At 37.9% G+C, this 15,982-nt stretch overlaps 2 protein-coding genes and 1 long non-coding RNA gene across 5 annotated transcripts; 2 read left to right on the forward strand and 1 right to left on the reverse strand.

The window, feature by feature from the left end:
• Window positions 1-1,789: 1,789 nt before the first annotated feature.
• On the forward strand, window positions 1,790-10,609 carry LOC139771350 (uncharacterized). 3 transcript variants are annotated; one of them, XM_071704061.1, is made up of 21 exons: window positions 1,790-2,157; window positions 3,279-3,471; window positions 3,548-3,714; window positions 3,797-3,896; window positions 3,962-4,081; window positions 4,159-4,319; window positions 4,401-4,692; window positions 4,771-4,931; window positions 5,012-5,303; window positions 5,382-5,542; window positions 5,623-5,722; window positions 5,813-5,914; window positions 5,993-6,153; window positions 6,229-6,328; window positions 6,399-6,521; window positions 6,617-6,798; window positions 6,879-6,978; window positions 7,982-8,104; window positions 8,186-8,385; window positions 8,464-9,602; window positions 9,691-10,609. In XM_071704061.1, the coding sequence occupies exons 2-20, from the start codon at window positions 3,306-3,308 to the stop codon at window positions 8,590-8,592; spliced, it is 2,940 nt and encodes a 979-aa protein (XP_071560162.1). In that variant the 5' UTR covers window positions 1,790-2,157; window positions 3,279-3,305; the 3' UTR covers window positions 8,593-9,602; window positions 9,691-10,609. The 3 variants fall into 3 exon arrangements, with proteins under 3 accessions (XP_071560162.1, XP_071560159.1, XP_071560161.1); XM_071704058.1 differs by having other exon boundaries at window positions 5,792-5,914; window positions 9,691-10,608; XM_071704060.1 differs by lacking the exon at window positions 9,691-10,609 and having other exon boundaries at window positions 5,792-5,914; window positions 8,464-9,606.
• A 612-nt stretch (window positions 10,610-11,221) lies between these two features.
• LOC139771356 (alpha-(1,3)-fucosyltransferase 7) lies at window positions 11,222-15,738 on the forward strand. The gene is made up of 4 exons (XM_071704075.1): window positions 11,222-11,903; window positions 12,575-13,064; window positions 13,796-13,950; window positions 14,376-15,738. Exons 2-4 carry the CDS (start codon window positions 12,801-12,803, stop codon window positions 15,307-15,309), a joined length of 1,353 nt encoding a protein of 450 aa, XP_071560176.1. The 5' UTR covers window positions 11,222-11,903; window positions 12,575-12,800; the 3' UTR covers window positions 15,310-15,738.
• LOC139771359 (uncharacterized) lies at window positions 13,653-14,453 on the reverse strand. The gene is made up of 2 exons (XR_011717900.1): window positions 14,338-14,453; window positions 13,653-13,912 (listed from the first exon to the last, which is right to left on the reverse strand). It is a non-coding gene; the product is annotated as an uncharacterized lncRNA (long non-coding RNA).
• Window positions 15,739-15,982: the final 244 nt, after the last annotated feature.

The following is a 15,982-nucleotide window of genomic DNA, read 5'->3' on the forward strand; positions in this document are numbered from 1 at the left end:
TCCATAAGAGAGGAAAAGGAAGAAAATAGAAAATCCATTTTTGCTGCTGGACTATTTAACGCGCAGCAGCAGTTCTCAAGAATAGTATATTTGGATGCGCACCTCCTGGGGAGAGGGTTCACCGACAAACAGGTAAAATGTCGCACCACCTTGTATTCAGTCCTTTATCCTTTTCGGGCCAAAATAATGTCTTAGTTTTCCTTGTTTCAAATTACGAGAAAGTATTAACGATAACGATCGATTTCTATTGTTCGAGGCATTTTATAAAAATTATACATCAGATATGCTAAATTTGCTAATTGTAACTCGCATTATCACAAATCTTTGGGAGATTCTGTGAAAAAGTACGTCGCAAAGCACTACATGGAATCTACCTCGATATATAGAATTTGCGCCAAAAAGGGTCGAAAATGATATAAATCTTATTCGCCACGGGAAATTTAAATAAAACGTGTGATTATTGCAGGAACACGTGTTTCTTTAACCATTATACTTTCGAGACGTGTCCGTATTAATTGTTTTGGTGGACATTCGGTCGAACTCAAAGTTCGAGTGGACGAAAAACCGCGATCGAGCAGAGTCGTAAAATAAAACGCGCTATAATGAGCAAGACAATCTGAACAGTATATAATCATTAAGGCTGCGGTCCACTTGACGCTAAAAATGCTTTGGAGCGTCCTTCTTCTCCTTCTTTCTTCATTGAAAGAAAAGAGAAGAGGAATGCTTCGAAGCATTTGTAGCGTCAAGTGGACCGCAGCCTAAATAAACGTAGCACACATTCGCGAGATTTTTACCGAAATATTTCTCTTGTATTTGTGTTTGAATTTGTGTTCCAATATTCACTGCCAGTACTGAAAATCTATAGTATACGTGACGCAAACTATAGATTTTCAGTACTGGCAGTGAATATCGGAACACATGGATAATAAATCGTTCCTTTCATTAATTAAACATCTAATTTAAACAAAAGTCATCGATTTTATTTTTCTGACCAGTTTACATTCTGTCGACTCCATTATTTATTCTTCATATTTATGCACTGTTTAAGACTATCCGTAAGCTGTTTGTACACGAGCCATAGGTACACCGTTTTTCGATTTTAAACGCTCATGTGTCTCGAGCTAACTCAGCTAGATCAACTAGAAATTTTAGGTCGCGTAGATCTTGCAAATAGTCGACTCGAGCTCATGCGGAGAATTACAAGGTAAATATGGCGGTGCGGTGAATTCTTGGGATCGACTGAGATCGACGTTTAACACGTGGTCCTAGAGGTCGATCATGGCTGCGGTCCACTTGACGCTACAAATGCTTCGAAGCATTCCTCTTCTCTTTTCTTTCAATGAAGAAAGAAGGAGAAGAAAAACGCTCCAAAGCATTTGTAGCGTCAAGTGGACCGCAGCCTATGTATCTTTTTCCCTAGGGCGGAAACGTGAAAAGTGAAAACTTTCACGTGACTATCTTTTTCTAATCAACACCAATAGAAAGAGATAATTATATGAAACATTTTCACATCTCACGTTTCCGTCCTAAGGCCTGTTCGTTTTAGGTGAACTTCTTGCACGGTTCATATTTTCTCTTTTTCCCTCTAACGTGAAAAGAAAAAGAGGAAAGACGAGCCGTGCAAGAAGTTCAGCTAAAACTAACAGGCCTCTAGATGATCGATCCCCATGTATCTTTTCCCCTAGAACGAAAACGTGAAAAGTGAAAAGTTTCATGTGACTATCTCTTTCTATTCAACACCAATAGAAAGAGATAGTTACGTGAAACTGTTCACGTTTCCGTCCTAGAGGAAAAATTACGTGATCGACCATCGACCCCCTGTTCGTCATATTTACGTTCGATCCCGGCGATGATGGTTGTCAAGTTACAACGTGGCCGCAGGGGGAAGTGATCCGCGCAGTTTCTTGGGCTTAACGAACTTACGGCATCAACCCGAGTTCCCGACACCGCGGACATACACACACATTTATACGCACGCACACAACATATACACATTCCCGAGTTTGAAGAACAATTTAATCGCACCAGTTTCTACCATACTACGCAGTTTCATAGACGAATTGAATAATGGCCGATGCGAATCGAAAGGGAAATAGCTGTGCCAATAACTAGAAGAAGAAAAAGAAGTTACAACGTTGGTTACACGTGAAAAGTAAAGTAAGGAGCAGAAAGTTCTTCGTGATAGCGTCTTTTTTTATTCATATGCAGAATTGTTAATACTAGACATTACAGGCGCGCGCGCTTCGCGCGCGCCATTTAGCTTTAACATTATGCTATTACTATTACACTATTAACCCTTGATACACACAACTGTCAAAATATACAATGACAGCTGCAAATAACTCGCACAACGCATCGAGATAACCAATCGGCATCGCGGAAAAGAGGCTTCAATTTTTCGATACAAACGAAATTCACTCAGTTAACACGCCTTTTTTAAAAGTGGAATATTCAGTTGCGAAGTATAAATTATTGCGATTATAAAGATATGAGATGTTAGATATATGTGCTCGTTTTTCATTTGCGTTTTAAAACATATTGAAATATATCATTTCGTGAAAACTTGTGGAATATTGAATTATTAGATAATAGAATTATAAATCGCCTTAGTTTAGACTCTGGAGCAAAACTAAGGGGTTTATTCCTGTAAACGTTAACATCATTAGGTGGTTTGCGCAGATATATACCACAGAAAAGCTGCGCAAAGCACGTAACGCTATCGTTAACGTTTACAGAATAGACTTTTAAGTATCTTAAGTCCATTTTTACCAATATAGACAAATTTTAATCTGAGTTTAACTTCCTTTTTATCTATTTCTAATTTTAAGCATCGACGATATTGCGTCAAATATATTCCTCATTACATTACAATTGTTACAAACATCTAAAAAAGGTGCAATTGAACGATATTGAATTTAATAAATGCGTGATTCAGATACATTTACGTAAAAGAATGCCATGTTGCCACGTTTAGTGCATAATGTAATATTTATATCATGATTCAGCGTATTAAGAACAAGAGTAGTCGATTTTTGACTGCTGAATTATTTCTTTCGAGCCTTCAGGTTTCAGGATGGCATTCTCTTTATGGAGATCTTTCAACCGCAATCGGTTGATTCGTTTTTGGCATGAATATTTTTTTCGTGTATCAAAATCGTGTGTAATGTCACAGATTTTGGCTTTTGTGGTTTTTTAGCGTAAAACAGAAAGTAATCTCTATAATTTAACTCATACAAAAGTAAATCTTATATAAAGATATGGATGATTTCGCCTTTCAGTAGTTTCAGTCCGCTGCAAAACAAGTAATGGCGGAGAATGTGCACAAATTCGAGAAGGCAGTACCCTGTTGTTCAGCAGTGGAACGTCGTGATGTAATCTCAGTGTCAGCAGAACGTCGCAATTTAATCTCAGCGGCCAATACAGTTTTTGGAGAGGGAAAATGGAATTATACTGTAGTCAGCCAAACCTTAAGTACATCTGTCATTAGCTGAATAATCTTTATAAGTGTGAATAATCAGAAAAATATAAGCTCATGAATTTGTTACAGCTTCCGATGTTAGAAATAACGCTACTATAAATGCTGGAGCTAAATACCTCGCTGGCTGCGTCAGTTCTGTTAAGGTCCAGCTTGAGAATGGAAACTTTTACGAAGATGTTGGTTATTTCACCGCAGAGGATTTTACAAGAGGCTTGTCGATATACAACGCCAGAATTGTATTCGTCAATCATTTGGAAAGAATAAGTAGAATGTATTTTATATTTTGGTTGAACAATTAAGACATTTTTGTTTGCGCAGGGTTCTACTGTAAATGCCTTAAAAAGAGTTCTTCTGTCGTTTGGAGACAAAGTGGAAAGAGAGCTGCAACAGCTACGAAGACAGATTAGTTTTGAACAAGGTAACTACAAAGAGATGTGTTACAGTCACTAGGTAAGCAGATTTCAGAAAAATCAAGTGTTTCAGACAACACGTTCGGTACCACAGAACCAAATTTAGCAGTGGATTTCCCTGATTCAATCTCAGCGGCCAATAAAGTTTTTGGAGAGGGCAAGTGGAATTATACTGTGGTCAGACAAACTCTAAGTAAATCTGTCGTTAGTTGAAGAAATTCTCATAAGTGTTAGTAGGTCTATAAAAATAAGCTCGCGTATTTATTATAGATTTCGATGATGACCTAAATTTCGGTCCTCTACGTGTATATCGTACTGGCTGCGTCAGTTTTGTTAAGATCCAGCTTGAGAACGGAAACTTTCACGAGGATGTTGGTTATTACAACGCAGAAGAATTTACAAAAGGCTTGTCAATACAAAACGCCAGAATTGTATGCGTCTGTTATTTGAGAAGAATAAGCAAAGTGTATTTTATATTTTGGTTGAACAATTAAGCATTTTTGTTTGCGCAGGGTTCGGCTGTAAATGCCTTAAAAAGAGTTCTTCTGTCGTTTGGAGACAAAGTAGAAAGAGAGCTGCAACAGCTCCGAAGACAGATTAGTGCTGAACAAGGTAACTATATACAAAGAGATGTGGTACAGTCATTGGGTGAGCAGATTTCAGAAAAATCCAGTGCTTTAGTCAACATGTTTGCTACCGCAAAACCGATGGATTTAGCAGCGGATTTTCGTGACTTAATCTCTGTGGCTAATAAAGTTTTTGGAGAGGGAAAGTGGAATCATACTGTGATCAGCCAAACCTTAGGTACATCTGTCATTAGCTGAAGAAATTATCATAAGTGTGTATAGTCAGATCTATAAAAATAAGCTTGCGAATTTATAGATTTCAAGGACACGAATTACCCTACTTTAAATGCTCCATATCGTACTGGCTGCGTCAGTTTTGTTAAGGTCCAGCTTGAGAATGGAAACTTTCACGAGGATGTTGGTTATTACAATGCAGAGGAATCCATAAAGAGCTTGTCGATACAAAATGCCAGAATTGTATGCGTCTGTCACTTGAAAACAATAAGTAGTGTGTTTTATATTTTGGTTGAACAATTAAGAGATTTTTGTTTGCACAGGGCTCTGCTATAAATGCTTTATTTAGAGTTCTTCTGTCGTTTGGAGACAAAGTGCAAAGAGAGCTGAAACAACTACGAAGACAGATTGGTTCTGAACAAGGTAACAATGTGCAAAGAGATGTGATACAGTCATTGGGTAAGCAGATTTCAGAAAAATCCAGTGCTTTAGTCAACATGTTTGCTACCGCAAAACCGATGGATTTAGCAGCGGATTTTCGTGACTTAATCTCTGTGGCTAATAAAGTTTTTGGAGAGGGAAAGTGGAATCATACTGTGGTCAGCCAAACCTTAGGTACATCTGTCATTAGCTGAAGAAATTATCATAAGTGTGTATAGTCAGATCTATAAAAATAAGCTTGCGAATTTATAGATTTCAAGGACACGTATTACCATACTTTAAATGCTCCATATCGTACTGGCTGCGTCAGTTTTGTTAAGGTCCAGCTTGAGAATGGAAACTTTCACGAGGATGTTGGTTATTTCAACGCAAAGGAATCTACAAGAAGCTTGTCGATACATAACGCCAGAATTGTATGTGTCAGTCACTTAAAAAAAATAAGTAGTGTGTTTTATATTTTGGTTGAACAATTAAGAGATTTTTATTTGCGCAGGGTTCTGCTGTAAATGCCTTAAAAAGAGTTCTTCTATCATTTGGAGACAAAGTGGAAAGAGAGCTGCAACAGCTACGAAGACATATTAATTCTGAACAAGGTAACTATATACAAAGAGATGTGGTACAGTCATTGGGTAAGCAGATTTCAGAAAAATTGAAAGTTTTAGTTAACATGTTTGGTACCGCAGAACCGATGGATTTAGCAACGAATTTTCTTGATTTAATCTCAGCGGCCAACAAAGTTTTTGGAGAGGGCAAGTGGAATCATACTGTGGTCAGCCAAACCTTAGGTACATCTGTCATTAGCTGAAGAAATTATCATAAGTGTGTATAGTCAGATCTATAAAAATAAGCTTGCAAATTTATAGATTTCAAGGACACGAATTACCCTACTTTAAATGCTCCATATCGTACTGGCTGCGTCAGTTTTGTTAAGGTCCAGCTTGAGAGTGGAAACTTTCACGAAGATGTTGGTTATTTCAACGCAGAGGCATTAACAGAAGGCTTGTCGTTACAAAACGCCAGAATTGTATGCGTTACTTGAAAACAATAAGCAGTGCATTTTATATTTTGGTTGAACGTTTAAGACATTTAATTTGTGCAGGGTTCTGCTGTAAATGCCTTAAAAAGAGTTCTTCAGTCGTTTGGAGACAAAGTGGAAAGAGAGCTGCAACAACTACGAAGACAGATTGGTTCTGAACAAGGTAACTATAATACAAAGAGATGTGATACAGTTATTGGGTAAGCAGAATTCAGAAAAATTAAATGTTTCAGTCAACACGTTCGCTGCCGCAGAACCGATGGATTTAGCAATAAATTTTCATGATTTAATCTCAGTGGCCAATAAAGTTTTTGGAGAGGGCAAGTGGAATCATACTGTAGTCCACCAACTTTTAGGTATATCTGTCATCAACTGCATAAATTCTTATAAGTGTTAATAGTCAGGTGCATAAAAATAAGCTCCCAAATTTTTACATATTTCAACGATGTAGATTTCGACGACGTAGATTTCGACGATGTAATTGACCTTGAGATAAATGCTCGAAATAAATACTGCGCTGGCTGCGTCAGTTACGTTAAGATCCAGCTTGAGGATGGAAACTTTCACGAGGATGTTGGTTATTTCAACGCAAAGGAATCTACAAGAAGCTTGTCGATACATAACGCCAGAATTGTATGCGTCAGTCACTTGGGAAGAATAAGCAGTGCATTTTATAGTTTGGCTGAATGATTAAGACATTTTTGTTTGCACAGGGCTCTGCTATAAACGCTTTATTTAGAGTTCTCTTGTCGTTCGGAGACAAAGTGGAAAGAGAGCTGCAACAGCTACGAAGACATATTAGTTCTGAACAAGGTAACTATATACAAAGAGGTGTGGTGCAGTCATTGGATAATCAGATTTCAGAAAAATCGAATTTTGAAACGCGATAGTGTCTCGCGCCAAATGTAAGCGCAGCGAGACACTGACTTTGTATCTATACGCAAGCCGAGTTGAGAGACCCTTAGATTATTGAATTTCAGTAACGGCTGAACTCATTAAGTTTTCAGCTTAATTGATAGTGTCGGTTTGAATTATATAATAAAGGTGTTTTCATTTTTCATCTACGTGTCCTACGAGCAGAGATTTTTATATATTACGATGCAAAGTCTAAAATGTATAAATTTTACATTAAGATACATTGTCTCCTAAGAAAATGTTTCTTTCGCTTTTCCAACACAATGCAAGCGCGTTTTCTCTCTGGCGCTGCATTGAAAGAAATTGTTGACTATCACCAGCATCTCTATGTCAACATCTCTGTAACTGATGTTAACCGAGACGCTTTCTCTGTCACACTCTAGGACTAGGAGAGAGCGATGTAGGGGAAACAAAAGAATGAGAGGGAACAAGTGAAAGAAAGAGTGGAATTATAAGTCTGATTCCTTTCTTTCCCTCACTATGTTTCCTCTCTCTTTTCTGTTTTCCCTACATCTCCTTCTCGTAGAAAATGCATCGGTTAACATATTTCTGTCCTTCGTTCTTGGCTTCAGCTTTCCAATGGACATGCTCTATTATATAAGTTTATGGTGTAAACGAAGGAGCGAAACGAGGGAACGTGTGCGAGGGAGCAAAGAACGATTTTAACATTTTAAAATTATGAAATGTTGTGAACAGCCTTTATTATTTATTTAAACGTTCTTCTTATGGAAATTAACATCATTTATGTTGCAATGTATAATTGTTTTATGTTTTGATTGAATGTACTAAAACAATTTTGTACAACGGTTTTTTAATATATGTATAATAGTTTTTTATACTGGCGTGCACTCGGTGACTTCTTTTTACATTTCTTAAATAGGAAATTTTTTAATAATTTCAGTTAACACGGTTGCTACCACAGAACCGATGGATTTAGTAGCAGGATTTCCTGATTTAATTTCAGCGGCCAATAGGGTTTTTGGAGAGGGCAAGTGGAGTCATACTGTTGTCAAACAAATATTAGGTATATCTGTCATTAGCTGAATAAATTCTCATAAATGTTAATAGTCAGGTCTACAAAAATAAACTCACGAATTTGTTGCAGATGTCGATGTCGAAGTAGATTCCGACGATGAAGATTTCGACGATATAATTCACGATGAGATAAATGCTCGAAATAAATACGTTGCTGGTTGCGTTAGTTATGTTAAGGTCCAGCTTAAGAATGAAAATTTTCACGTGGATGTTGGTTATTGCATCACAAAGGAACCTACACGAGGCTTGGCAATACTTAATGCCAAAATAGTATGCGTCAATCACTTGAAAAAATAAACAGTGTATTTTATATTTTAATTAAACTATTGGGGCTTTTTGTTTGCGCAGGGTTCTGCTGTAAATGCCTTGAAAAGAATTCTCATGTCCTTTGGAGAACAATTTGAAAGAGAGCTGCAACAGCTGCAGAGACAGATTAGTCCTGAACAAACTGACGACGTGCAAAGAGATGTGGCATAATCATTGAATAAGCAGATTTCAGAAAAATCAAATGTGTTTCGGGTAACACATTTGGTTCTGCAGTGTGGTTGGGAAATCAATGATAACGGACGTTTTAAAGTATTTGATGTGAGGCATGTTAACGAGTATTTACCACTTCGATTTGTTTCTATTAATAAACTTGCTTTAAATAAAAATTCAGATCTATTAATTACAGATTTGTAGGAAATAGGAACAGAAGTATGAGTCTAACCTAGCTGTGGACAATTTTCAAAAAAAGCTTTCCTTAAAATATTTTGTTTAATTTTTCTCTTAATTGTTCAATACTTTAGAAGAATCTGCCTTTTCTTTTAATGATTTTATATGATATATGTTTGTTTACACTTTACAATATAAATGAAGTGTGTTAAGCATATTTTAAAGAAATTGATTTTAAAGAAAACTTACTGTAATTCTAAATAGGTTTAAGAACTTATAGAAATTACAAATTTTTGAAAATTGAGTTTTTACAGTTTTATTATAAATGTTGTCTATTTTTAAATCGTTCTCAACTTCTTCGTTATAATGAAACTTAATGCATAAGCAATATTTGATTATATATATTATATATATTATAGATAACTCTCAAATAATACGATTAATTGGTTTCGTGTTGTTGAAAACTGTGCAGTTCAAGACGCCAGATCTATATGAAATTGGGCATTTGGTTTTAAGGGATTATTTAAAAAAGACTTTAAAAAATAGCCTAATGTTATTACATATTTTTAGTCTTATAATATAAACGTTAATCGAAGAGATAGTGTAAATAAATTATTTTTTACTCTGCTGTTCGAGACGCGTGCAATTCAAGTATCGAAGTATGTTATTCGAAGGTCACCTGTACTTAGATCCTACTCTGGTATCCATCGTGAACAACGATACAATTACTGAGACTATAATCCATTGTCATCTGTAAAGGTTCAGAGTTCCAAGATTTGTTGAGCCCTCGCCAAATAAAACAAATTTTATAAGTGAATAAAAATCGAAACCAGGTAACATTGAAAATTTATTAGTCGTTAAATTATTCCTGCGCAAGAATGTGTTTTATTTTTAAACCCTGACTGTCTTAATCCTCTGCAGTATTATCTAGAAATTCTAGAAGCGAAATGCTATGGAGAGAAAGAAGAAACAAATGGAAAAACAGATGGAATTTAGAAGGCGTATGATGGAAAAGGAGAGATTGATTAATATCTAACTGTGATAACAAGCCTAATCCTAGATATTAATCCTCCGTGTGCATATGTGGGTCTACGTCGTCCTAACCAAAATTGTATCTACTCGTAACTGTGAAACTTGCAAGCCTGCCAGAAAATATTAAATAAACAATGTTTATCAAGATGACTATAAAGTCGTCAACTACAATGTAGATAGATGTTTTGTGAATTTTTTCAGATTTTTTAAAATACTTTAAGATGGCGGCGAATGGTGGTGTACGTCTCCTGCTCCTCGAAGTTCTGTGTATACTTTTTTCTTGAGACTATGCAACGGCGCAGCGACGGACATCAAATTGGACGCCAAAGCACAGCTGTTGCACCGACTCGACAGCCTCAATCTTCTGCTCGAAAATAGCGTCGAACATGACAGATCCATACGTATGCACTGGGAAGGTACCGAAAAAACATATGCACACGGAGATTTGAGATATTGTAGGTTGTAAATCTAGTATATTATGCATAGAATTATCGTAGAATGACAAATGTTGTCTCTTACAATTAGTGGGGCGATTTCTTCATCGATCTCCAAGTACACAACTGGAAAGTCAGCTGTTTTTTTTACAATAAAAATAAATTATTTATTTATGGAAAAAAACACAATAAAAAAATAAGATTTGCTGGCATGATCAAACAGCAAACAGCTAGACGGCGAAAAACTGACGGCAAGATTATGCATGGTGTAATACGATGGTAAATTGGTAGCATAAATACTAAGCAAGAATTGCCATTACATAGCTCGATATCACAAAGATAAATGACTTACCTCATTTATCTTTATTCTTACTTCATTTATCTTTAAATATGATATATTTAAGAATATAATAGTTTACTGAACGTTAAATTACATGGATTTTCTTCAAGAAGAACGATTGTTTAATGAGAATAAAGTCGAGGTCCAAAGAACTATATGAAATAAAGATAAATATCGATATATTAATAGTCTGAATTTCATAAACATCACAGTCGAGATCACGAAAGTATCTAATAGTAAATAGGTATAGCGTCAAGTATCACTTCCATACCTAATATCAACATTATCGCGTGCAGCGCGAGACCGCCGTGACTCTTTTACGCGAACGCACGAGTTGTAAAAGTACCCAAGATTTTGAGATCTTTATCATAACGCGCATTCGTCGGGATACTTAAACCGCATTCGAGGAGCGACGCAGCCCTAGCGGGAGGAAAGCATAGCATGTAGCATACGTACGTTGATAGCTTCATAATCGCACAATAATCACCAGGCGTAAGACACTCGATGTCGCGCGGTGGAATAAATATGTCGCAAGATTATAATATTATGACAGAGCTAATTAAACCGACCGAGTGTTACGAATGAAAAATAATTAACTCTCAGTGAGATACCTACGCGAGACAGTGAAGTTTGCGGACCACGGAGCTCGAACTCTGTCTTCCAGCTCGCATCAGCAGAATTAAATAAATAATTAAACATCAATTTCAGTTAATATAATTAATTATAGTAATATATTAATTACAATAATTTTTTCTTCTACTCCTGTGTTATCACGCGCATAGTTTAGGTCTTAGGTGATCGGTGAAAGTAATTAACATTATGTCTAAAAATCTAATAAATCAGAACCTAAAAAGAGAAGAAAGCGGACTGAAAAATCATCTAAGGATTCGGGCGAAGAAAGAAGAGAAGATAATAATTTATTTGGCAAACTTAACGTGTTTGCTCCAATCGGAGTGATTAAATAGTATATTCAGTCTGTCAGATAATCAGAAATATAAAAGTTTTTATCTATTAAATTAAGATCATTTTATTGGACTCAAACCAGCCAAGACCTGTTTTCCAGACTTTCGTCCCGCTTTCTGTCAGCTTTCTGAATCGCTTCCTCCGGTTCAACGCTGTCAGGAAACGCACATTCGATCGGTTCGAGCGCTTTATCACGATCGATAAGCAGCGCACACACATATATGTTTGACGTTTGAGCCTACAAATCTTGTTTGTAGCACCGGCTGATCTACGGTAGCACCGGCAGGCCCGGGCGACGGTGAATGACGTCTAGAGGCTGGAGGACGGTGGTCACGCTTGGCTAACCAAGACAATCGGGATCAACGGTCAGTCGCGCGCCAGCGTGTATCCTTGTTGCACCGGGAGTCATGCACCCGCAACTTTCCTCGTGCTTTCTATCATCGCGTCATTTCGCTCTTCGCCGACACGGCATTAAGTGGTCTGTCCCATCGCGTCCCAGTTTGGAGATTGTGATCTATCGGTTGTGATCTATCTGGTGCGATTGGTTCTCGTTATTAATAAATTGACGTGTTTTGTTTATTTCAACGCGCGCGACTGCAACTCTATTTCGCGCAACTCTTGTTTCATTGTTGTTTGTTGTAAAATCAATTTAATGGAGTTCACGACATACGGTTTATTAATTGTGGAAAATTAGTGAGACGCAACGCGGAGAGTTTTTTCTGCTTTGGGATAAAATTTGTAAACACTGCACGAATATGTGATTTCCCAAAGAATCTGTTTAATTAGATTGAATAATAACTTCGCATTTTGTGATAGATAGCGATATTTAGGGAAAAAAATTAAGAAAGAAGTTCAAGATGGAGAGTGTTTCTATCTGCTGAAATATGATGAGGAACAATAATGTCCAACTTCGTCCAAAGAAACAGTATCTCGGCTCTTCCTTAATTTCTTTTCCTCAGCAAAAACCAATAATGCAATTTAAAGAAACAGTCTTATGTTTCTTAGTTTCTATTTCTGAATGTACGAACTGTTTCAGGTCATTTAAAAATCAAGCTTGGCAAAATTTTAAAAATTGCCACCATATACGCAACGGATCACCAGGTACTTTCGTCCTGTTCGAGGCACGACCTTCGCGATATATCTTCGTACGGAGACATTACGAAGAAGAGCAGCATCAGATAGGCGCCGATAAGAATTCAATCTGTCCCGATCAGTAGTTGCTTAACGCACACTCCAGGATAGAATGAACGGCGGCGAGCATTATGCGCAACTTACCGCGGCTCACGTTTATCCTGTTCACCGGTACGGTGACTGCGATTTTCTGCATGCTGTTACTGTCCTCGGGTTTTCTTGCCGCCGACAAAAGGCCTTCCGCATCGCGGAAAGAACAGATGTCCATAAGAGAGGAAAAAGAAGAAAATAGGAAATCCGTTTTTGCTCCTGGACTACTCAAGGCGCAACAGCAGTTCGCAAGGACGGTACATTTGGATGCGCACCTCCTGGGGAGAGGCTTCACCGACGAGCAGGTAAAATGTCGCATCACCTTGTATTCAGTCGTTTATCCTTTTCGGACCAAATTAATGCCGAATGTTCCGTCTTAAATTACGAGAAATAGATTAACGATAACGATCAATTTCTATTGTTTGAAGCTTTTTACCAAAATTATATAGGTATACTGAATTTGCTAATTGTAACTCGCATTACCACAAATCTTTGGAACATTATGTAAAAAAGTACGTCATAAAGCACTATGTGGAATCTTGAATCTACGTCGATATAGAATAGAATTGCGCAAAAAGGGTCGACAATGATATAAATTTTATTCGCCACGGGAAATTTAAATAAAACGTGCGATTATTGTAGGAACGCGTGTTACATTAACCGTTATTATACTTTCGAGACGTGTCCGTATTAATTGTTTTGGTGGACATTCGATCGAACTCAAGGTTCGAGTGGACGCCGATCGAGCAGAGTCGTTAATTGAGACACGCTATAGTGAGCAAGACAATCCGAGTAGTGACGGTTAAATAGACGTGGCGCACGTTCGCGAAATTTTTTTCGAAATACTTCTCTTGCATTAAAAAATCGTTCCTTTCATTAATTAAACATCTAAGTTAAACAAAAGTCATCGATTTTATTTTTCTGACCATTTTTCATATTCTGTCGATTCCATTATTTATTCTTCATTTATGCACTGTATAAGGGAAAAACCTGGATAAGTTTTCCCCTTGGATAAACTGCGACTCGTTTTCCTCAGGTAGGGAGTATGTCTCCCCTCGGGAAATGGTTATTGGCGCCGAAAGGGAGTCCACCCCCGCGATTAAACGCCGCCAATAAAACCTATTTGATCCTGATTTGGAAGCACGGGCAGTTCCTGGAACGCAGACACATCAGACGTTTCACTTCCACCAAGTCAGCAAATTCTAAATACTCTAACGCTTTTTTTTTAAACAAGTATAACTCTAAATAAGGATACTCAAAGTAATACGAGAGCCGGTACGAGGGCATGAATATTCATGCGATGTAATATTTATATAGGTATATTCACGTGCTAATTTAATTTATACGTATATATTTATAGTGCTAATTTCGACCATTACTTAAATCCTCTTCAACGTGATATCAACTATTTTATCTTTTCTTTTTATCTATTCTTGTCTTATCAGTGGGCACTATTGTTATTCATACAACAGCATATTTAGCTTGAAATCTATTTTATAAAGATAAATTCGTTCTATCGGTAGGAAACCGTATCGGCCTTCAGCCAAAGAAAATAGTATCGATAAAAAGACGACTTACACATCGACAAAGAATTTACATAGAATCGTGCGTTTTAGGTTTTCACCGTGGGACCAATGTTCAGTACGGAATTGTATGCTGAGTTACGACGAAAAGGATCTGCATCGAGCGGACGCCGTGGTGTTCCATTTGCATTTCACGAGGAGTCCGTCCGAGTTGCCAGCGAGAAGCCGGGCGGATCAACGGTGGATCTTTCTCACGGACGAGTCACCCTTCCACACGTTTTTGCACGGCCATCAGAGACTGTCCAGCTACGACGGTCTGTTCAACTGGTCCATGTCCTACCGAATGGACAGTGATGTGCCGGTTCCCTACGGAAGAACGATACGAGGCAACTTTTCGACCGAACATTATTGGAACGCTGTCGTGAGAGCCTCCAAGACCAAACTGGTCGCCATAATGGGCAGCAACTGCGGCGGCCGTAACGGACGGTGGTCTTACGTGAGAGCGCTCAAGTCGTCGCTCCGCGGCGACCTGGACATCCTCGGCAGATGCCTAGACGGCAACAGGACCGTCTGTCCAGGTCATTTCGACCGGGACTGCGCCGCCCTGGGCGCGTACAAGTTCTATCTGTCGCTCGAGAACTCCAATTGCCGGGAGTACCTGACGGAGAAGGTGTTCTGGAACGCGTATCGCAAGTTTGCGGTCCCGATAATAATGGGAGCGTCGCGGCAGGACTGCCGGCGACTGTTGCCGCCGCGCTCCTTCCTTCACGCGGACGATTTCGCGGACGCGAAGGCGCTCGCCGGCTACCTCAGATATCTGGACCGCGACGACGAGCGTTACCTCAGGTATCACGAGTGGCGCGACCGCTACCAGGTGATAAACGAGCACGGCTACTTCGGCAGCGTCTCCAAGCACTACTGTCGCATATGCGAGGCATTGCATTACAATCCCACGAAGCCGAAGGTCTACGCGAGGCTCGAACGCTTTTGGAGCAAGGAGAGGGACTGCGCTCCAGCGAGCGCTTAAAGTTTTCTGCGTTTATCTAGTCTTCGTAAAATGTAGATGAATTAATATAGATGAACCTTTCATCAGTGACTTTATGGATGGCGTCGGTTTAACGTTGAACCGTCTTTTAAAAGCATTTTAAAGTTATAGAGATTGCAAAGAAAAAGACAAAATAATTATTATTGTAAGACGATATAATTATTATTATTGTCTCAGGTTGTTATTCTTAATAATAATAAAGAAAAATGCATTTTTTAAATAATCAAATACATATTAAAGAAATTTAAAACAGCTACAAGTTATAAAACTGTTAAACCTTCGCCGATGGGAGATTCATTTTTGTTCTATTTTCAATTATTTATGAACCCTTAAATTAGGTACATATATTATTTCAATAAGACTTATTTAACATATTCACATATTTAATATTTAATAAACGCAATAAATGTTGCAATATGTAGTTAATAATTGACACATTATCCATCATATAAAATGCGTATAGAAATTTAATGTCCGATGAAAATGCTCGCATGCGTAATACCTAGATTCATACTTGCCGCCTAAAACGGAAGTTCTGAGAAGCTTCGAGTTCGATATGATATCTTTTCGATTTTACCCGCGTGCACCGAAGGATACACGCATTTTACTGAAGTTCGCGGGGAAATCTGTTGGATCGATGCGAAATATATCCAGA

Source organism: Temnothorax nylanderi, unplaced genomic scaffold (genome assembly GCF_030848795.1).
Source record: "Temnothorax nylanderi isolate EJ_2023f unplaced genomic scaffold, tnyl_v1.0 TNYL_tig0039_pilon, whole genome shotgun sequence".
Lineage (NCBI taxonomy): Eukaryota > Metazoa > Arthropoda > Insecta > Hymenoptera > Formicidae > Temnothorax > Temnothorax nylanderi.